Source organism: Phascolarctos cinereus, unplaced genomic scaffold (genome assembly GCF_003287225.1).
Source record: "Phascolarctos cinereus isolate Bilbo 61053 unplaced genomic scaffold, phaCin_HiC Scaffold_3;HRSCAF=262, whole genome shotgun sequence".
NCBI classification, from domain to species: Eukaryota; Metazoa; Chordata; class Mammalia; order Diprotodontia; family Phascolarctidae; genus Phascolarctos; species Phascolarctos cinereus.
Genome location: NW_027555736.1, coordinates 259,176,775 through 259,200,570, shown reverse-complemented (window position 1 = coordinate 259,200,570; position 23,796 = coordinate 259,176,775). Strand labels below are relative to the sequence as shown.

Genomic DNA, 23,796 nt, shown 5'->3' with positions numbered 1-23,796 from the left:
TTATTAGTCTGTATCAAGACAAAATGGTATTTTTGCCTTAAAAAGTTATACAAAATTTCCCGCTCTGTTTTTCTACAGATTAGTTATAACATACACACTTTTAACAAATCATGTGTTGAAAAAAAATTAGTTGCAGAGGTGTCAACTTGAATTGGTAGGAGTTTCCATATTCTGGAATTCTAATTAAATTAAATCAGTACCTATCGCATGTTTTTCATACCCATCTTTTAGTGGAAGGAGAGGCAGAAAAGAAAATAAAAAGACCTGAATAAACACAATTCTTGGTGGGTGGTAGCAATACCTTTAATCAAAGTATGGGTGAGTGGCATTTCAGCATTTGTGATAAAGCCTTGATGTTTTATATAAGTGGACATGTTGCTGAACTGTTGAGCTAAACTATATCATTTTAGGCCTTTAGTTACCTACATTCCCCATTTGAGATGAAGTCCAGTTCTATACAACCCACCAGAATCTCATAGGCTTCTCCCACCTCCTCTCTCCATCTCAAAACCTCTTGACATCATCCCTTATAGACTCTTCTCTGAGCTTTTGCCTCGTATCACCAACTGCCTACTAGACATCTCAAATGCCATATGGCCAAAACTGATCTTGTTAACTTTCCCCTTAAGCCCATATTTCTTCCAAACTTCTCCATTTTTGTTGACGGCATCATGATTCGTCTAAGCTTTCAAGTCTGTAACTTTGGCATTAATTAGGAATACTCATTTTGCCACAACTGATCTATCCAATCAGTTGCCAAATTTTGCTGTTATCTACCTCTACAACACCCTGCAAAATCAACCCCTTATCTTTATTCAGCTATCACTTTAGTGATAGGCCCCCATCAACTCTCCTAGATCAGTGCAAGAGCCTGTCCTACTCTAGTCCACCCTCCACACTGCTTGGCTAAGTAATCTTTCTTAAGTACAGGTGTGACTGTGTCACTCCCATACTCAATAAATTCCAGTGACTTACTACCTCTAGAATCCAATACAAATTCCTCTTTTTGATTTTTAAAACCTTTAACAACTGGGCTCCAACCTATTTTTCCAGCATTCCTGGTCATTACTCCCCCTACTATGATGTGAGATCCAACCAAAATGGTCTCCCTGTTCACATGGCATTCCAACTCTCATCCCTGTCTTTTTCACTGGCTGTCTCCCATGCTATGAATGCACTCCCTTTTTACCTCAACTTCAAAGAATCCCTCTCTTCTTTCAAAACATAGCCCAAGTACCACCTTCTACATTTAGACTTTTCTGATCCCCCAACTAAGTGACCCATTCCTTTCAAACTACTTTGCATTTTTTATATATTTTTTTATTTGTTCTATAAATACTTTACACTTACTCTGCAAATGCTAATATATGTACTTGTAGTCTCTCTCATTAGAACATAAGGTCTCGATAGAGATGGCTTCATTCTCTGTATTTTTAAACCCAGTACCAAACAGTGCAGGGTATATAGCAGGCACTTAATAAATGCTAGTTGACTGACTGACAGAAAGGGACTCTGGTATAGTTGATAAATCTGTTTTGGAGTCAGGAGGCACAGATTTGAAATCCCATCTTCCTAGCTATGTGATCAAATACAGGTCAATTAACCATTTAGAAATCAAATTTCCTCATCTGCAAAAATGGCATAATAATACTTGCCCTACCTGCCTCACATGGTTGTTTAAAGAAAGCACCATGCAAATCTTTAAAGTATTAAGTAAATATGAGTTAATATCATTAGACAAGTTTCAGAGGGCTTGATACAAATTGACAAACCCAATGGTACCATTAGATTCATAAAGCCACTCATCTAGGGCAAAAAGGCACCTCTGAGATCATCATCTAGTCCAATCTTCTCATTTTACAGATAAGGAAACTGAGACTATGAAAGGTTAAATGACTTGCCCATGTCACACAGAGAGGCAGTTAGATGGCGCAGTGGATAGAGTGCAGGGCCTAGAGTTAGAAAATGTCTTCCTGAGTTCAAATCTAGCCTCGGACACTCATTAGCTGGGCAAGTCACTTAACCCTGTTTACCTCAGATTCTTCATCTGTAAAATGAGCTGGAGAAAGAAATGGCAAACCACTCCCATATCTGCAAAGAATACCCCAAATGAGGTCACAAAGATTTGGACATAACTGAAAACAACTCAACAAAAACAATAACAACCTCTTATTTTTGAGTCACTGACCTCTGTTGTACCACATTCCCTAGAAGTTAGTCCTAAAGGTTCAACTATCAATCCGATTCAACAAAAATTTTTGAGCGCTTACTAGTGCACGTGCTAGATGCTGGGGATACAAGACGAAAACAAGCCTCTCAGCTCTCAAGGAGGTTAGAATCTTTTGGGAAGAAATACACAAATAAATAAATACAAGATGTATGCATATTAAATACAAAGGTCGTTTTTGTTATTGTTTTTAAAGAAGAAGGTAGCAACAGCCGAGGGAAATCAGGAAACATCTACTGCAGAGAGTAGTAACTGACTTTTGCATTGAAGGAAACTAAGGATTTTAAGAAGTGAAGGTGATGAAGGAGGGCACCCCAGGCATGAGAGAATAGCCTGTACAAAGGTATGAAGACAAGAGATAGAACATCACATAAAGGAAATGGGTTATGGGTCAGTTTAGCAAGGCTATGGACAAAACGAGGTAATGTGTGACCAGTCTAGAAAGAAAAATTGGAATCAGACTGTGAAGGAGTTCCAGTACCAGACAGACAAGTTCACATTTTATCCTAGAGGTAACAAAACTAATGAGGCTTCCTGAGTAGAGAAATGACATAGTTAGATTTGTGCTTTACAAATATCACTTTGTCAGCTATATGAAAAGACTGGAGGCAGAAGGCCTAATTAAGAGGCTATCAAAATAATCTAGGGAAGAGATGATCCAGATCTGAACTGGGGTGGTAGCTACCTGAGTGAACTGGGGATAGCTAAGAGTCATAATCAATCCCCTCCCCCAAAGCAAAACGAAACAAAAAAACAAAACAAAACAAAACAACTCTTTAGCTTTGAAGGGTCAGTAATAAAAAGAGAAAAAGAAAGTAGAAGAACTAGACATATATGTCTGGGATCTGTAAACAGACAAAAGCAGAAGAGTGAGTACATTTCAGCTACAGATTATTAGAGTTATTTCTATACCATATTCTTTGTGAGGTAGGGGAAGAAGAAAGATAAAAAGAAAAAAGAGTAAAAGATTATGATGGAGGGCAATATAAAATTAAAAATAATACATAACAGCCTGGCATAGTGTATAGAGATTCTTCCTTGAACTTAGGAAGATTTAGGTCCAAATCCCACCTCTGACATACACTGGTTGTGTAACACTGGGCAAACAGCTTAATTTCTCTGCTCTAGGCAATTCTCCTAAGATTAGAATTTGCAGAGAACATGCCAGACTGCATTAGTACACGGAGACTCTTCACCAGGGAGTCCTCTATAATAGTAAAATAACAGATCCAATTCTTAGCCCTATTCTAACACTGAATGTAAAAAGGATAAGCTTACTCACTAAATGGAGGAAGGTGGCAGAAGAGATTAGAAAGTAAAATCTAAAAACACTTAAAACGCAAATATTTCTAGAGTTAAATTAATAACAACAATAGTACTATCTCTCTCTCTCTCTCTCTCTCTCTCTCTCTCTCTCTCTCTCTCTCTCTCTCTATATATATATATATATATATATATATATATATATATATATCCCCTATGTGACAGGCAGTGTTCTAAGAGCTTTGCACATATTTGGTCCTCACAGAAACCCTAGAAAGCAGGCGCTATTATTACCCTTATTTTAGAATTGAGGGAAGTGAAGCACATAGAAATTAAATGACTTGTCTGAGGCTGGATTTCAACTCAGGTCTTTCTGCCCAATACTCTCTCCATTGTACCACCTAGCTGCCACAAAATCATCATCATCACCATCATCAAATCTTATTACACTCCTCTTCTTTCTTCCTCCTTCTCCTCCCCCTTTCTCCTTTCTCTTCTTCCTTCTTTTTAAAATTATTATTAAAATTTAGCGGACAGAGTAAAACATAATACTTGTACCAAATTTCTAAAAGTAGAGATTAATGAATGGTTACTAAAAGAAATATGCAGGGAAACTACATTATGCTTAAAGATGAGCACCACAGATAATGAAATGACATCAACATATGCATTCAAAAGTTTGCATGGAATCAAATTGGAAATAGCAAAATTCTTACTAGTTGTGGACTTTTCAGACTCAGATAATAAGTCTATTTTTTTAAGTTAACTAAGAAAGAAGCTGAAGACCTAAGAGATTTTTAGGTAGGTCAGAGATAAAAGATCTCTGGTAAATGCTGAAGAATAAAAGAAAGGAATATACATATTTTCAGCAGTGCAAAGCACCTTTATAAAAACTGAACATGTATTAGTTCACAAAACTTCACAAACCAATGTAGAAAAACAGAAGTTTTAAATACATCTTTTGTGGACCACAGTGTAATAAAAATTAGATTCCATAAAGGGCTACTGAAGAAATTATTAAAAATTACAAACTAAATAGCAACCCTAAAGAAAAGGTAGGTCAAAGAATAAATCATAGAAACAATGGATAATTGCACTAAAGGATGATGACAACAATGGGACAACACAGCAAAATTTCTGGGATATGGTCAAAGCAGTCTTTAGGAGACAGTATATACTCGATTTCTAAATACTTTCATCAATACAAGAGATAGAGAACAGATCAAAAAATTACCAATCAAATTCAAAAGTTTTTTAAAACACCAATTAAAATAGCAAAATTGAAATCCTAAAAATCCAGGAATAAACAAAACTGAAAGGAAAACCACCACAGAATATATAAATATAATTGGGTACTCAGTTTTTTTGGTTTGCGTTTTTTTAAAAAATAAAACAGATTATAAAACATTATCAAAAAATGAAAAAAGTAAACAAATGAAATGGATGTATATGTATAAAAATATGACATACAGAGATTAATAACAGAGGACTCAATTCAATCTTTTTTAAATTAATTAAATTTATTTTGAATTATCAACAATCACTTCCATAAGCTTTTGAGTTTTAAATTTTTCTCCCCCTCCCTCCCCACCTCTCTCCCAGAGACAGTGTGCAATCTGATATAGGTTATACATATACATTCCTATTAAATATATTTTCACATTAGTCATGTTGTAAGGAAGAATTAGAACCAACAGGAGGAACCACCAGAAAGAGGAAACAAAACACAACAGAAGAAAAAAAATAGCAAATAGTATGCTTCGATCTCCATTGAAACTCCATAGTTCTTTGGATGTGGATAGCATTTTCCATCATGAGACCTTTGGAGATGTGTCAGATCCTTGTATTGCTGAGAAGGGTTAAGTCTATCAATATTAGTCATCGCACAACATGGCTACTGCTGTGTACAATGTTGTCCTGGTTCTGCTCATTTCACTCAGCATCAGACCATACAAGTCTTTCCAGTTTGTTCTGAAGTCAGCCTGTTCATCATTTCTTATAGCACAATGATATTCCATTACATTCATATACCACAACTTGCTCCGCCATTCCCCAATTGATGGGCATCCTCTCAATTTCCAATTCTTTGCCACCACAAAAAGAACTGGTATAAATATTTTTGTGCATGTAGGTCTTTTTTCCCATTTTTATGATCTCTTTGGGATAGATATCCTTGCTTTACTGTAGATCTTATGGGTAGGCTTCTAGCTACCTCATTATATATAAAATGTTTCCTCATTGTTTAGATATAGTTATTTATTAGCATTTCAGTACATTTAACCTTATGGAAAGATCAGTTTATTTTTGTGTTCAATAATGGGTGTTGTATTTTGTCAAAAGTTTTTTCTACTTCTGTTGATAAAATCATAATGTTTCTTGTTCTTGTCATTAATATCGTCAATTGCGGTTATAGTTTTCTTAATATTAATCCATTCTTTCATTCCTGGTATAAATCCAGTCTGGTCATGTTATATTATCTTTGTGATATGTTGCTGTCTATAGTCTCCTTTGCTGAATATTTTATTTAAATTATTTGTATCAGTATTTATTAGGTTTAAAGCTTTCTTCTATTCTCTCTGGTTTAGGTATCAAGACCATATTTTTGTTCAGCAATGGCTGAACAAGTTGTGGCATATGAATGTAATGAATATTACTGTGCTATAAGAAATGATGAACAGGAAGACTTCAGAGAAACCTGGAAGGACTTATATGAACTGATTCTGAGTTAAGTGAGCAAAACCAGAACATTATACACAGCAACAGCCACATTGTGTGATGACTGACTTTGACAGACTTCGATCTTCTCAGAAATACAAGCACCTAAGACAACTCCAAAAGACTCATGATGGAAAATGCTATCCACATCCAGAGAAAGAACTATGGAGTCTGAATGTAGACCGAAGCATACTATTTGTTCTCTCTTTTTCTTGCTTTGTTTCTTCTTTCTCGTGGTTTCTCCTATTCATTCTAATTCTTCTGGATGGTGGGTTTGCTTTTCTTTGAATGCTATGGGTGAGCTTCCCAGTCAATGTAAATAGCATAATCTCCCTAAGGCCAGTGACAGTGGATAAAACAGCTGACAAGTGAAAACACTGCAGAAAGTTTAGGTTATCTGCATGGAAGTTACAATTCAATTCAAACGCAGATTTTACACACCAAGAAATGACTCCTATCCCAGAACCTGGGTTTACAGGGTTAACCCTGTGCTTATTTTGCTCATAGTTGATGAGAAGCATAACTCATTTGTCAAAAGATGGAAGTACACCATTGTACTGAAAGAAACAGGACTTAAAGGTATTTCTGAAGACTTTGTCCAGAATGGTAATGCGTACCTCAAGTTCCATTCTCATGGATATATTGGATATTTTATCTCTGTAGAGCAAAGAGACTTCTGTATCAAAAACGGAGAGCATATTGGCCACATGTATTATATTTTGTTCAGTGCAATATTTCTCTTCCTACCTGGGGATATCTCTTTGAAAATGCAATGCATGTCAACTATGATTATTAGTAGACAATATTCCTTTTGCAAAATTTCCTCTTACACACAAGATCTTAGAAATACCTTCTTCAACAAGTGATTATTTATTTCCTGAATACCAATTTCTTGATATTTTCAAAGAATATAGAAAGTGCATGCTAGTTCTGAATTTGAAGATCATAAATCTTTATGTGAGATTTATAAAAAAATCTTATTTTATGAAGTTACTTTGTTCAAATTTAGTGTCTTTCCACAAAACTTTTAAACTTCTTTCCATCAACTAACTTTTGTTTTATTGATGTTTTCTTTTTTCTTTTTAAATTGTCACTTCCCAATAACTCCCTATCCAAAGAATCTTCCTTAACTAACAAGAACAGTTGAGCAAAACAAAACAAAAGTTATATCTGAAAACATATGACTCTGTCTATACTTACTGTCCAACAACTATCTGCCAATAGGTGAGGAACACTTCACTCTTGGTTTACTTTTCCCTTGAGTTTTTCCTGTTGTAGATCTTCAATGTAATTTCCTTTGATCTTGTTAAAATGAGCTCCCTTTAACCTGTTCCCCCCCCCCAAAATAACTTATATGGGCAAAAATAATTATAGCTGTACTTTCTGTTGTAGTAAACTGGAAACAAGTGGGTACCCAACATTTGAGAGAGGAATAAACAAATAACAGCTTACAAATGTAATATGGAATGGTACAAAATGGCAGATTCAGAGACACCTGGGGATTCCTGAAAGAATTGGGTTAAGAGTATGGGGGTATTGACAGTGCTCTAAAAGAGTGTCATTGAAACATTTTTCAAAATGCATAGAAAAGGAGGAAAGTGGAGCCAAGATGGCAGAGTAAAGGCAGGGACTCTCCTAAGCTCTCCACAAACCCCTCCAAATACTTTTTTAAATGATTCTAAACAAATTTTTGAGCAGCAGAAAACAAAAAGATGGAGTGAAACAAATTTCCAGCCCAAGACAACTTGGAAGGTTGGCAGAAAAGGTCTGCTGCACCAGGTCGAGGGAGGAGTGCAGTCCAGCACAAGCCATGCCCCAGCAAACCCAGCGCCGGCCTTGGGAGTGCCTGAATCAGCAGCAACAGCAGCAGTTTCCACACCTCTCAGTCGACGGATGCAAAAACAACTTAGAAGGTCAGCAAGAGAGGTCTGTCACACCTGGGTGAGAGTGGAGCACAGTCCAGCAAAAGCCACACCAGCACAGATCCTGCCCCAGCAAACCAGAGACAGGCCTTATGAGTGACTAAATCAGCAGTGGCAGCTACTGCTTCTGGAGCTATCAGCCCACAAACAGTAAGGAGGTCAAACTTGTTACAAGGAGATTAGAGGGATCTTTTTCTGGCACTGAGGCAGGACTCTGTCGCTTTGCCCATACTGGGATACAGGTCAAAATGGTGGGTGGCAGTCCCAGGGCAAAGAGGAATACTAGCACAGCAGAGCTTGTGGCCACAGTAGAGCAGGAACCCTCATCATAGTTCCAGGAGAGAAAAGAGTGCTCGTGGTCATTCACAGACCAGAATACAGGCAAGGAGAATAGGAAACACCTCTCCTTAGATCTCTCCTTAGATCATACCACCTTGGAAGTACTGAAAACTTACAGGTTCCAGAAGTATCTCTGAAAACAATTATAGAAAACCCCTGAAGCTTGGAACAGTATGCCCTCCATGCTGAAAGGAGAGCCCTACTTTAACAAAGAGTTAAAAGTCAAGTAACAGAGGCTGGGGAAACAAGCAAAAAAACAAAAAAAAATTCTGACCATAGAAAGTCACTATGGTGACAAGGAAGATCAAAGCACACACTCAGAAGAAGACAATGAAGGCAAAGCCCCTAGATCCAAAGCCTCCAAGAAATATATGAATTGGTCTCAAGTGATAGAAGAGCTCAAAAAGGATTTTGAAAATTAAGTAAGAGGCAGGGGAAAAATCGGGAAAAGAAACGAAACTGATGTAAGAAAATTATGGAAAACAAGTCAACAGCTTGGTAAAGGAGACAAAAAAAATACTGAAGAAAATAACACCTTAAAAAACAGATTAGGCCAAATGATAAAAGAGGTGCAAAAAGGCAATGAGGAGAAGAGTGCCTTAAAAAGCAGAACTGGCCAAATGGAAAAGGAGGTCCAAAAGCTCACTGAAGAAAAGAATTCTTGAAAAATTAGAATGGAAGGACAGCTAAATGGCACAGTGGATAGAGTTCCAGCCTTGGAGTCAGGAGGAACTGAATTCAAATCTGGCCTCAGACACATTACATTCACTAGCTGTGTGATCTTAGGCAAGTCACTTAATCCCGACTGCCTCACCTAAAAGCAAAAAAAAAAAAAAAAACTCCAAAAATTAGAATGGAACAAATGCAAGCTAATGAGTTTTGGTTTTTGGGGTTTTTTTGGCTAGGTTAAGTGACTTGCCCATGGTCACACAGCTAGTAAGTGCTATGTGTCTGAGGCCAGATTTGAACTTAGGTCCTCCTGAACCTAGGGCCAGTGCTCTAATCACTGTGCCACCTGGCTGCCCCGGAAGCTAAAGACGTTATGAGAAATCAAGAAACTATAAAACAAAAGCAAAAGAATGAAAACATAGAAGATAATGTAAAATATCTCAGTGGAAAAACAACTGATCTGGAAAATAGATCCAAGAGAGATAATTTTAAAATTGTATTTCCTGAAAACCATGATCAAAAAAAGAGCCTAGGCATCATCTTTTAAGAAATTATCAAAGAAAACTGTCCTGATATTCTAGAACCAGAGGGTAAAATAGAAATTGAAAGAATCCACCAATCACCTCGGAAAGACATCCCAAAATGAAAACTGTCAGGAACATTATAGCCAAATTCCAACGTCAAGCAGAAAATATTGCAAGCAACCAGAAAGAAACAAATGAAGTAATGTGAAAACACAATCAGGATAACAAAAGATTTAGCAATTTCTACATTAAGGGATCAGAGGGCTTGAAATACGATATTCTGGAAGGCAAAGGAGTTAGGATGACAACCAAGGATCACCTCCCCAGCAAAACTAAGTATAATCCTTCAGGGGAAAAAATAGACATTCAGTGAAATATAGAGGACTTTCAAGCATTCTTGATGAAAAGACCAGAGCTAAACAGAAAATCTGATTTTCAAATACAAGAGAAGCATAAAAAGGAAAATGGGAAAGGGAAATCATAAGGGACTTAATAATTTTTAACTGCTCACATTCCTACATGGGAAGATGATATTTGTAATTCATAAGACCTTTCTCATTATTAGGGTATTTAGAAAGAATATATATAGACACAGGGCACACGTGTGAGCTGAATATGAAGGGATATGTAAAAAATAAAATTAAGGGGTGAGAGAGGAATGTGCTGGGAGAAAGGGAAAGGGAGAGGTAGAATGGGGTCAATTATCTCACATAAAGAAGCAAGAAAAAGCTTTTACAGTGGAGGGGAAGAGGAGGTGACAGGAAATGAGTGAATGAACCTTACTCTCATCAGAACTGGCTCAAAGAGAGAATAACATACACATTCAATTGGGCACTGAAATTTATCTTACCCTAAAGGAAAGTAGGAGGGGAAGGGGATAAGCGGGGGAGGAAGGGAAGGAATGATAGAAAGAAGGGCAGACTGTGGGAGTGGGTAGTCATAAGCAAAACACTTTTGAGGAGCGACAGGATGAAAGGAAAGAGAGAACAGAATAAATGGGGAGAGGGGAGGATAGGATGGAGAGAAATACAGTTAGCAATAGTAACTGAAAAAAATGAAAAAAAATTTTTGAAGCAAGGTTCTCTAATAAAGGCCTCATTTCTCAAACGTATAAAGAACTGAGTCACATTCATAAAAATAAGAGCCATTCCCCAATATTAATGATCAAAAGATATGATTTTCAGATGAAATAATCAAAGTATCTACAGCCATATGAAAAAATACTCTACCTCACTACTGACTAGAGAAATGCAAATGAAAACAATTCTGAGGCAGTACCTCATACTATTAGACTGGCTAATAGGACAGAAAAGGTACATGACAAATGTTGCAGGGGAGGTGGGAAAAACGAGACTTTAATGCACTGCTGGTGGCGCTGTGAAGTGATTCAAACGTTCTGTAAAGCAATTTGGAACTATGCCCAAAGGGCTATAAAACCATGCATACATACCCTTTGACCTAGCAAGGTCTGCATTCCAAAAAGGAAAAGGACCTATATATACAAAAATATTTATAGCAGCTCTTTTCTAGGGGTAAAGAATTAGAAGTTAAGGGAAAGCCCATCAACTGGGGAATGGCTAAACAAGTTGTATCATGTGATTATGATGGAATACTATTGTACTATAAGAAATGGTGAGCAGGATGCTCTCAGAAAAACCTGGAAAGACTTGCATATTCTGATGCAAAGTAAGATCGATATTTAAGATGAGCAGCTGTGAATGACTTCATGATTCTCAGCAATCAACGATCCAAGACCACTCTGAAGGACTTATGATGAAAAATGCTATCCATCCCCAGAGAAAGAAGTGCTGGTGTCTGAATACAGACTGAAGCATACTTTTTTTAACTTTCTTTATTTTTCTTGATTTTTTTTGGTCTGTGTTTTCTTTTACAACATGACTATTACGGATATATTTTGCATGACTACACATTTACAACATATATCAAATTGCATGCTTTCTTAATGGGGGTGGGGAGAGGTAGGAAGGGAGAAAATTTGGAATTCAGAGTTTTAAAAATGAATGTTAAAAATTGTTTTTACATACAACTGGGGAAAAACAATATACTAAATAAATTTTAAAAAAAAGAAAGAAAAGGATTCAGAAAGGGTCACAGACAAGCATAGCAGTGTTGATATTAAATTGTTAAATTTAAGGTAAGAATCACTGTTTCACATATAATCCTTTTTTTCTAGGAAGAAAAAAGCTTTCCAAAAAGAAAACAATCCCAATTCAAAGAGAAAGGAATGTGCTAACTCTTGCACACATTTATATTGCTAATTGAGCTCCTTCATATATTAACAAAAAAAAAATATCTAGGAGAAAACAAGAAACCATATTACACAATACAGTTAAGAGAGTTTTATATACAAGTCTCTCCAAACACATGCTTGTTAAAGAATAGCTATTCTATGTTACAAAGCAGTTATCATCAAGTCATCTACTACTGGCTAAGAAACAGAACAGCAGATCAGTGAAATAGACCAGGTACAAAACACACAATAGTAAATGACCACTGTGTGTGATTTGTCCTTTGTTCTTGAAAAGGACAATGACATCAGGGAGATGAGGACATGACTTGTAACTAACGCTGATTTGAATGAGGGAGGGCTGTGCAAAGTCACCAGCCTCTCTTCTCCTCCAGAGCCATCTGGGTCCAGTGGCCAGGTATTGATCACGACAACTGGAGATACCCCAGAATACAGTGGGAGATCAGGTTCTAACTTTGAGTGAGGCAATGCCCATTTAGTGAATAGGTCTCTTTAAGAAGCTAGTCACACTGGGACACTAATGCATTATTAATGGAGTTGTGAACTGATTCAACCATTCTGAAGAGTAATTTGGAACTATGCCCAAAAGGCTATAAAAATGTGCATACCCTTTGACCCAGCAATACCACTTCTGGGTCTATATCCCAAAGAGATCATAAAAAAGGAAAAAGGACCTACATGTACAAAAATATTTATAGCAGCGCTTTTTGTGGTGGCCAAGAATAGAAAAATGAGGGAGGGGATGCCCCTCAACTGGGGAGTGGCTGAACAAGTTGCATTATATGAATATAATGGAATACTATTGTGCTATAAAAAATGCTGACCAGACAGACTTCAGAAAAATCTGCAAAACTTAAATGAACTGATGCTGAGTGGAGTGAGCAGAACCAGGAGAACAATGTACACAGTAACAGCCACATGTGATAAGAGATAGACTTATCTCTTCTTAGCAGGGCAAGGATCCAAGACAGCTCCAAAGGACTCATGACGGAAAATGCTGTCCACATCCAGAAAAAGAACTACGGAGTCTGAATACAGATCGAAGCATATTATTTGTCTCTCTTTTTTCTTTTCTTTTTCTTTTGTTTCTTCTTTCTTGTGGTTTCTCCCATTGATTCTAATTCTTCTTTACAAAATGACTAATGTGAAAAAAGGTTTAATATGAATGTATAAGCCTATATCAAATTGCATGCAGTCTTGGGGTGGGGGGAAGAGAGAGATGGGAAGAAAATCTGGAACTCAAAATCTTATGGAAGTGAATGCTGAAAACTAAAAATAAACAAATGAATTGTTTTTTTAAAAATGCAGCAAAGTACCTAGTACAGTGCTTGACAAGTGTTTAATAAATACTTTTTAACTTATTCATTTAAAAAAAAAGTGAGTCAAGGGATGGACTCTTTAATTAAAAAAAAAAAATCAAACTGGGAGAAGACCCTCAGGGTTGCTGGCCAAAAGACAAACAGTTACTATTCACATTCACTCTGAGCCAGGAGGGGCCAAAAAATAACCATTCAGTGGTGCTATTGTTGTCCAATCCATGAGATCTAGAGTGAATTGGGTTTAAGACTTATTCTTTGAGAAAGAAATCCAGCCAGAAAACCCCAAGTTAACTAGGTAGCTTTAAGATGTAAGCTTTGGGGGCAAGAACTTACCATGTGACAAATATTGCTGGGAAAACTGAAAAGCATCTCACATGATATACCAAAATAAAGTCAAAATGGGTACATGCCTTAGACATAAAGGGTGATATCACAAGTACATTAGGACAGCACAGAAAAATTTACCTATAAAATCTATGAAGATAGAGTTTATGATCAAACAAGAGATAAAGAGGATCATGGGAAGTAAAATGGATAATTTTGATCACATAAAATTAAAGGGCTTTGTACAAACAAAACCAATGCAACCAAAATTAGAAGGAAAGCAGGATGTTAGGCGAAAAAATATTCATAGCAAGTTTCTCTAAGAAAAGCTTCATTTCTCATACACACACACACACACACACACACACACACACACAGATATAGATATATATATCTATCTATCTATATATATATATAGATAGATAGATATATATATGTAAGGAACTGAGCCAAATTTATAAAAGTAAGAGCCATTCCCCAATTAATAAATGGTAAAGGATATGAGGATATGAACAGGCAGTTTTCAGACAGAGTAATCAAAGTTATCTATAGTTACATGAAAAAATGCTCTACATCATTTCTGATTAGAAAAATGCTGAAGGGGATGTGGAAAAACTGGGACATTAATACACTCATGGTAGAGTTGTGAATTGATTCAACCATTCTGGAGAACAATCTGGAACTATGTCCAAAGGACTGAAAAACTCTTTGATCTAGCAATACCACTACTAGGTCTGATTATCAAAGACATCAAAGAAAAGGGGAAAGGACTTATATGTCCAAAATTCTTTACAATAGCTATTTTTGTGGTGGCAAAAGAAAATGAGGGAATGCTCATCAATTAGGGAATGGCTGAATAAGTTGCGGTATATAATTGTAAGGGAATACTATTATGCTATAAGAAATGACGAGCAGGATGTTTTCAGGAAAATGTGGAAGACTCATATGAACTAATGTAAAATGTAGTGAGCAGAACCAGCAGAACATTGTACACAGTACCAGCAATATCGTAATGATGATCAGTTGAGTTTAGCTCAGACTCAGCTACTCTAATCAATACAATGATCCAAGACAATTTCATAATGAAAAATATTATCCACCTTCAGAGAGAGTACTGATGAACTCTTAAGTGCAGATTAAAGTATACTTTCCCCACTTTCTTTATCTTTCTCCCATTTTTTTTTTGCTTCTTCTCCTAACATTGCTAGTATGGAAATATGTTTTGCATGACTTCGCACGTATAATTGATATCATATTGTTTGCCTTCTCAAGGGGAGGAAGAGAATATGGAACTTTAAAAATTTTAAAAAGAAAAATAAAGAGTGGTCAAATGTAATGAGAAATGACAAATACAATGATAAATATTTACCTCTTGTCTCAAAGCAAATAAATGTAGGCTTAGAATCCAGATTTCTTCTTGTGAATGAAATCATTAAGAATGTTCTCCGAATCAACAGTGTTTTGACATGATTATTTCTCTCTTTAACAATTCACCCACCAAGGGTCACACACAACACTATTCTTCCATCCCATAACAAATAACAGATCAATAGGATTAAGTTTTAATTGAGTTTCAAAGCCCACTATCATAAATACATAAAATTAATATTAAACTATGTTAAAGCCTACTCTAAATTAGTAGAACACAGTTTAGCTGATCTTAAATGAAGATGTTTTTGTTTTTCATATACAGTAAATCAGGAATTTTTTATAGGATTCACTAATGTACAATAGATATAATAAAAATCATTGTGAATAACTAGAGACTGGAGAATTAAAATGGTACAGTTAGGCTACAACCCTATATTTTAAAGCCCAAAAGAACAGTTCTTTACAAAACTTGCTTTTGGCTAGGTAAAAAAAATATCCCAGCAACTTTCAACAAGGGGTACCTATGTTTATAGCTAACATTTTTTTTTTATGGCTGAACACAAAATTGTTCGTTTTTGCAATATTCACTTTTGATATGTGTGGGTGATTGTTCCTTCTGTTTATGTTGCTGTAGTCATCATGTATATTGTTTCTGGCTCTGCTTTGCTGCATCAGTTCATATAGCTATTAACATGCCTCTTTAAATTTTTCACATTCATTTTTTTTATTCCTTTTTTTTTTGGCTAGGCAATGGGGTTAAGTGACTTGCCCAGGGTCACACAGCTAGTAAGTGTTATCTGTCTGAGGTAGGATTTGAACTCAAGTCCTCCTGAATTCAGGGCCAGTGCTCTATCCACTGCGCCACCCAGCATTATTTTTTATAGTACAGTAATATTCCATTATAGTCTTGTACAACATGACTGAATAAACCAAAAATAATCCACATGTCATTTCAGAATTCAAACTGCCAGACTCTCACAAAAGAAGATGGCAAATTAATGATCATTTCCTTTGTAACCTATTCTTATCTTCAATAAAAAAGTGTCCAAAAAGCCATCCATATCATAAAAATCAAACAGTCATATCTGAAGAAAGAAATACAAAGGTCACATCCCCTTTATAAGTAATCCCTACGCAACAATGATCAAAATTACTAAAATTACAGGAAACATGCAATAATACATATCCAATGGAGTCATAGTTAGCGTAAGTCAATTTTATAGTGATAAAACTTGATTTAATATTCATTTCTTACTTTGATCCTCACCATAACTCTGTTAGGCAGGTGAAGTAGGTATTTATTTCTACTTTAAAAATGAGAAAACAGCCAATACAATAAAGATGACAATATAAAATATAATAATAATTTTAATTCTATACCAGTCATATTATAAAAGGAATACCATACAGAATTTGGACACTCAAAGATCTAGAATAGCAAAAGAAATTATGAAAGGACCAAAAGGGGAACAGTACTTCCAAAGAGCAAACTATATTCAAAAGTAGCAATATCGAAATCATCGTATTCGTTAAAAAAGAGAAGTAGGCCAAGGGAACAAACAAGACACTGAAACATAGACAAGAAAAAAATCAGAAACAATGAAACTCAATCCAGTGTTCCATAAGACAAGGAAGAAACTCCCTACCTGATAAAAAGTGCTGCAAAAACTGGAAAGCAATCTGTACGCAAGCACACATACACACATACACATACACACACACATACATATGTACAATGTGTATCTGCTACATATATTGGTTATATATTCATTTTTTACATACATATATATGTATATGTACATGGCCAAAAGCCATTTGTCAAAAAACAAGTGGTCAAAGGATATGAAGAAATAGTTCTTAAGGAAGAACTGCAAATTATTAACAACTTCATAAAAAAATACTCCCTGCAAATTGACCTATATGACAAAAGACACAACAGTTAATGTTGGGAGAGGTTGTGGGAAGATAAGTACACTAAGGTATTGCTGATAGAGCTGTGAATCAGTAAAAGCATTCTGCATAATTCCAAACTGGTTTCCAAAATGGCCACTGACAAGAAGAAAGTCCCAATAAACATCACAATATGTATAGTAGAACTTTTTGTGATAGCAAAGAACAGAAAAGAAAGTGATACCTAGTGATTAAGGAATAGTTAAACTACTGTGGTATATGACTGTAACGGAATATTATTCTACTATAAGAAATGATGAACATGATAAATTCAGAGAAGCATGTTAACATTTACATGAACTGATGCAGTGAAGCGGAGCCAATAAAACTATATACACAATGACTATAACAATGTAAGCAGAAAGAACTATATATACAGATCAAAAGTGAATGTTGCAAAAAGACCAAGCACAGTTCAAGAGATATGATAAGACATTTCCACTCCACCCCTTTGAAGAAGTAGGAGGTCCACAATATTGTACATATTGTCAGACTTTTTTGATGTACTGATCAATAATTCTGATTTTTTTTTCTTCTTTCCTTTTTTTGGTCTTAATATTTGCTACATGAGATGATTCTCTGGGAGGGAGAGGAATGCTAGGGGAAACTATAGTGATAATGAAATCCAAAATACATCAATTAAAAACATATTTAAAAAACATAAGGAAAACTGAAGCTCAAAGAAGTTAAGTAACTTATCTAATGTCACAGCTGCTAAGAAAGAGGACACTCTTGAATATAGGACTTCTGTCTCCAAGTCCATTATTCTTTCCACTACAAGATACTGAAATTCATACTACATTTCTCAACTTTTTACCCTCCTTCAATAACCATTTATCATAAATTTCAATAGAGAACATAAAGGAATAGGGTCAAAATCCAACACCTAGGAAAAGTATATTTTTATTTCCTTATGACGCATCTGAAAGAATTTCCTTTTCACAGACCTAGGATCCAGACTCACAATTTCACAGTGTAGAAGTTCCCTGTTTAAAACTAAGTCTCAGAGAGTTATCTGGATCACTGAGGAATCAAATGACTCCCTTTGGTCAAACAACTATTCAACTGTGAAAGGTAAGACTTGAACTCAGCTTTTATTGGCTTTCTGTCTACTGCTCCATGCTGCTTCTCCCTGAAAAGGATGTCAGCTAAATATCACTCAGCAAACAGACACAGAATGCTGATATTCAGGGCATTTTTTAAACAAACAAATGAAGCAATACTTACTAAAAGTCTTACAGATGTCAGAAACAGCTTTGAACACTCTATCAGAGAAATTCACTTTCACCTTCACATACTTCATGTTTGGGAGCTGTAGGCGAAGCAATTTGTGCTGAGGTGTGAACTGAAGCTTAGCATCAGCTTGTATACCATACTTATCCAAGGTCCAATGAGTCTTAAGTAGCCAAGTTCTTTTCTTTTCCCACCACAAGGCATGATCTGACCAATCTTTTTTTACATCTAAAAAATAAAAATAAAATAAGATACCTAAGGTCATTAAGATTCCTTCATAAAAGAGAAATCAATGTATCAGAAGAATAACTTTAAAAACCCCACCCCATTCACATCAATGATCATAGTTTATATGAAGTTACTTATGGTACACTTTCTTCACAACAATCCTATGAGGTAGACAGAGCAAGACCAATTCCCATTTAACATGATGAAACTGAAGCATGCCCAGAATTATAATTCTGTAAGTGTTAGGTAGAAGAATAATAGCCAGATCTTTCTGATTCCAGGTCTAGTGGTCTTTTCTCTATATCATAAACAAACATTTACTGAGTGCCTACTAGAGGCAAGGAACTGTGCTGTTAGTAGGTTAGCAGCATCTTCAATTATGTTTTACAACATACTTGATCAATCTCAAATTTTCTCGGTATATCCACCACCTCAGGTTAAATCTTTCCTAAAACTCTATAGACAGTGTTCAAGCTAGTGACAAGCCTCTAGTTAGCAAATTCTAAAACTTCAGTCATATGTGAGCCCATATTAAAAAAAAAACACCACAAATACATTTTACAGGAAAACTGAACAGAAATTCAACCTTGCACCTCCAGATTTAAAGGTCACTAATACTTGTGGGCTGCCTGATTAATATACAGCATGGTAGATAAAAAGAGACATGCATTTATGCACACACATATGTGCACATATGTGTATTCCTGCCCAAACTCTTGTGCTATGGAACACATATAAAAAGATCACTGTAGTATATTAGGGAAATATTCAAGAAGGTGGGAGTTTTTTTCTGAATCAGAAATCTTCAGAACATAGCATCAGAGAAGAGGGTATTCTCTGGCGGAGGCAAAGCTCATGAGCAAGGAGCTTTAAGTCCTCTTAAATACATTACAACCTAATAAAGAACTTTTTTCCCCCAATTTTATTAATTTATTGATTTATCAACAATCACTTCCATATGCTTTTGAGTTGACAATTTTTCTCCCTTTCCTCCCCCCCACCCTCCCCAAGACGGCGCACAATCTAATATAGGCTTTACATTTATATTCCTATTAAACATCTTTTCACATTAGTGAAGTTGTAAGTAAAAATTAAAACCAATCGGAGGAACCATCAGAAAGATGAAACAAAACTCAACAGAAGGTAAAAATAAGTGATAGCGATTCGACTTCCATAGTTCTTTCTTTGGATGTGGACAGCATTTTCCATCCCAAGGCCTCTGGAGATGTCTTAGATCCTTGTAATGCTGAGAAGGGTTCCGTTTAACAATATTAGTCATCACATAACGTGGCTGTTCCTAATAAAGAACTTTAAGAACATATGTTACTGTTCAGTCATTTCGGTGGTGTCCAACTTTTTGTGACCCCATTTGGGGTTGTCCAGGCAAAGGTACTAGACTAGTTGGCCTTCTGCCTTATTTTATAGATGAAGAAACTCAGGCAAACAGGGTTAAGTGACTTGCCCACAGTCATACAACTAGTAAGCATCTGAGGCCACATTCGAACTCAATTCTTCCTGACTACGGGCCTGGCGCTCTATGAACTACCCTACCTAGCTGCCATGAAGAATATATACCTCTATCAAGAAAATGAAAATTCCTGAACATACTTCACCGAAGGATACACACACAAAAACCTAAAAACACACAACATCCAACTTCCTTTTCCCAACATACTACTGGCATAAATGGCAACAATAACAATAAAAAAGAGGTTTGTTAATTACTTAACAGCTTTGCATAATCAAAGAAATCAAATATAGAAAAGCAAGCAACTTTGCACAATCCTAGGCTACTCTTGCAAAAAAAAGCAAATCGTTATTTAAGATCCAACTGCAGCTACTTTTAAAAATGGCAATAGAAAGGAAGGCACTGTGAATCAGTGACACTTTAATTTCAATGGTACATTCTCAACTTGGAGACGGGAGTGAGAAAGAGAGGGACAGAGGACAGATATGAGACTCCACCAGTATCTCAATATATTTAAAAATGAATTTATCTCTTTTCCCCAAAACCTCTCTATTTCTGTCAATGGCACCACCAGTCTTCCATTTATCCAAGTTCCCAAATTCTGAGTCCTGGAGTCTTCTCTCTCTCATTCTACATCCTATCAGTTGCCAACACAAATCACCACCTAAATTTAGGCTTTCATCAACTCTCAACTGGACTACCACAATAATTTCTTAACTGATTAGTTTCCTACCTCAAGTTTCTCCCCCTTCTCTAATCCATTCTCCACAGAGCTGCCAAACTGATTTTCCTAAAACACAGTTGTGACTATATCCCCTGACCAAAAAGCTCCAGTGACTCCCCATTGTCTGTAGGATAAAATATCAACTCCTCTAGCATTCAAAGGCCTTCACAATCTGGCTGCTGCCTATCTTGCCAGGCTTATTGCACATTACTCCCCTCCATGAACTCTACTATTCAGGCAAACTGACTTACTTAATGTTCCTTGAACGTATAATATTTTATCTCCTGTCTCCATGACTTTGTGAGAGGGACTGGATTTCTGTCTTCAAATATTAGAAAGGTTGTCATGTGGAAAATACGTAGTAAATACAAGGCAATTTTTGAGGCGGGGGGAGAGAAGCTCATACTTACTTATGGTATCAAATACTTGTTCCCACATTCATTCTTTGATAACTTCAGCAAAAGCTATCAGTCTCAAAATACAGATGTGTATCTTGTGATTTTCCAAATGTAGGCATACCAATCCCAGGGTCTGAGGATTCTAGGACTCCTGGAAAATTTAAGCTACCTCTAGTGATTTAAAGGTCTCCAATGTATTAGGTAGGTCCTCCAAGGAAATTTTATGGGAAAACATGGGTCCGACAAGATAGTGTGGATGGGTTGCTAACTGCACTGCTAGTGTACCCACAAATGATGGGATTTGCAGGTCCAATAATTTGATTCATTTGAGTGGGAGGTTCAAATTTTGGTTTTGCTTTAACTGGAAAAATCACCTGATCAATAATTGTTGAAAACTTAATTATGCAATTTTTCCCCAGGCTAAAGTTTGGGTAGTATTTTGCTGAAGATAATTTAAGAAGATAGATGACTTAGGAAAAGCAACGTTTCATACTGAAGCACTTGATAAAAATGCAGGTGATTAGCAACTATGAATTCAAAGTTTTCAAAATGGAATGGATCAATATAATTACTACTTTTCATTGTAGGAAAGAAGTTTTATCTGGGATCCACACTGATAACCTGAAGGGCAACCAGGATGATAAAGGGCCTTGAGACAAAGCCAAAAGATTGGTTGAAGGAACTGGAGATGTTTAGCATTGAGAAGACTTAGGGGTAGCAGAGGGAAGTGGAAAAAGGGCTAGATTTGGAGTAGAAAGCTCTGGGTTCAAAAGCTAGATTACTTATTACCTATGTGACCTTAGGCAAGTCATTTAACTTCTCTGATCCTCAGTTTCCCAATATGTAAAGCTACATAAGTTTCAGCTCTAAATTTATGATCCTATGATCAGCTGAGATAGTTAATATATTCTCATTCAGGCACTCCACATTCTACCCAAAGAAAACTATGAATTATTCTGAGAATTAGTTTTATCTTCTCTAGACGATGTACACACAGGACACTCTGTCTACTGAAACCCTTAGATTCTCTTAGAATCTCCACCTTCCTTTCAATTAAGTTGCCACCTTATCCATAAATCCTTTCCTGATTCCTCCTTTCCCATTTGAAAATTCAATTCAATAAGCCCATATTAAGCTTGTATTTAATAATGATAACGACAACAACAATAATGTACAGAACACTACTAGTAGTAGTGCTGGAGATAAAAAGACTGAAAAGAATATAGTCCTTATCTTTGAGGAGCTTATATTTTAGATAAATAAATGCAAGATAATTTAATGAGAGGGACAGAGCACTAACAATGAGGGAAATCAGAAAAGGTTACCCTAGGTGACACATGAACTGAGCCTTTAATTAAGATTCTAAGAGACAGAAATGAGTGCCTCAAAATTTCTTAGGGAACCTTGTTTGAACCTTTCCTTTTTCTTTATAATATTGTTGTATTAAACGTATTTGTGTACATGGCAGCTAGGTAGAGTGTCAGGCCTAGAGTCTACTAGATATGTAACTCTGGGCAACTCACTTACCCTGTCTCAGTTTCCTCATCTGGAAAATGGCACCTACCTCCCAGGGTTGTTGTGAAGATCAAATGAAATTATATTTGTAAACTGCTTTGTAAACCTTAAAGAACTATGTAAATGCAAGCCAACTAGTTATTATCCTCCCTATTGTGTTAAAAGCACTTCAATTGTCCTTTTTTATCTTTGTACCCAACCTCCTCCTTTCTACCACCCTCTGCCAAGTACAGTGCTATTATATATGGTAAGTCCTTAATAAATGTTAATGGAAATGATGAAGGAAAGAAAGAAGGGAGAGATGGAATTAAGACTTAAAAAGGAATTAGTAACCTTGGAAAATTACAGCAATATACAAGACTACAAAAATCCCATTCTCCTTGACACTCCAATGATTTGTTTTCTTGCTCCTTTAGTTCACTGAAAACATTATTCTGTTTATCTCTAGAATAAAATAATCCTTTAAGGGTTTTTGCCTACCCAGCAGCTATAGGGGGAATGGGTAGGATTTAAAACAAAAAGAAAAAATCAGTTATAAGAAATCTCAAAGGTAATTATTTTGGTATTCACTGAAATGGAAAAAGAACTCATTTCTATGGTCTTAGTATTTAGTCAAGTCCTATTTAAGCTCTAAACTTGACTCTTTTTAATTCCTATGTCTATGAGGCACATCAATTTCTCCCACTCTCTTTTTTTTTGGGGGGGGGGTTTAGGCAATGGGGTTAAGTGACTTGCCCAGGGTCACACAGCTAGTTAAGTGTTATGTGTCTCAGGCCAAATTTGAACTCAGGTCCTCCTGACTCCAGGGCCGGTGCTCTATCCACTGTGCCACCTAGCTGCCCCAATTTCTCCCACTTTCAGAAGGGACCCCTGCTCTTAGAGACAAACCTCAGGGCAAAACAATGGTGGTACAAAAGAAAAATCATTATCTTGCACACCAAAGTAAAAAGAGTTCACCTCCTGCTTAACACAGAGTCGCCCAGACTGGATTATATTACATTTTACAAAGGAAAGTCATCTTAGAAAACAGTCGAACCTTTCTAAACAAAATGCCGTTCTACCTATCAAATTGAGAGGAAAACTGTTACCCTAAGAAAAAGAAGCATCAGTTTTGTGATCTCTGCACTTGCTATCTTTAGCACCACAACTTTGTTATAGCTTCCCTCTAAAACCATAGTTAAACATCCTATTTTGAATGATATCTGTGATTAAAGGCTTTAAAAACTTTATTAGTCAAGAGAAAAAAATTATTTTAAAAATCAAATAAGAGTGGTAGAGGAAAAACTGGGGAAATTAGAATGCGAGAAAATTAAGAAAACAGAATTAACAGCCTGGTAA

At 36.1% G+C, this 23,796-nt stretch overlaps 1 protein-coding gene across 8 annotated transcripts in view; it reads right to left on the bottom strand.

Moving 5' to 3' along the window:
* FERMT2 (FERM domain containing kindlin 2) overlaps window positions 1–23,796 on the bottom strand; it is a 141,505-nt gene that overhangs the window by 71,518 nt on the left and 46,191 nt on the right. For 6 of the 8 annotated variants that reach the window (XM_020974880.2, XM_020974881.2, XM_020974883.2 and 3 more), the window contains exon 3: window positions 18,120–18,353. The exons of the other annotated variants lie outside the window; for them this stretch is intronic. In XM_020974880.2, coding sequence (XP_020830539.1) covers window positions 18,120–18,353 — 234 coding nt within the window. The remainder of the gene's footprint in view (window positions 1–18,119; window positions 18,354–23,796) is intronic. 8 annotated transcript variants of the gene reach the window in all.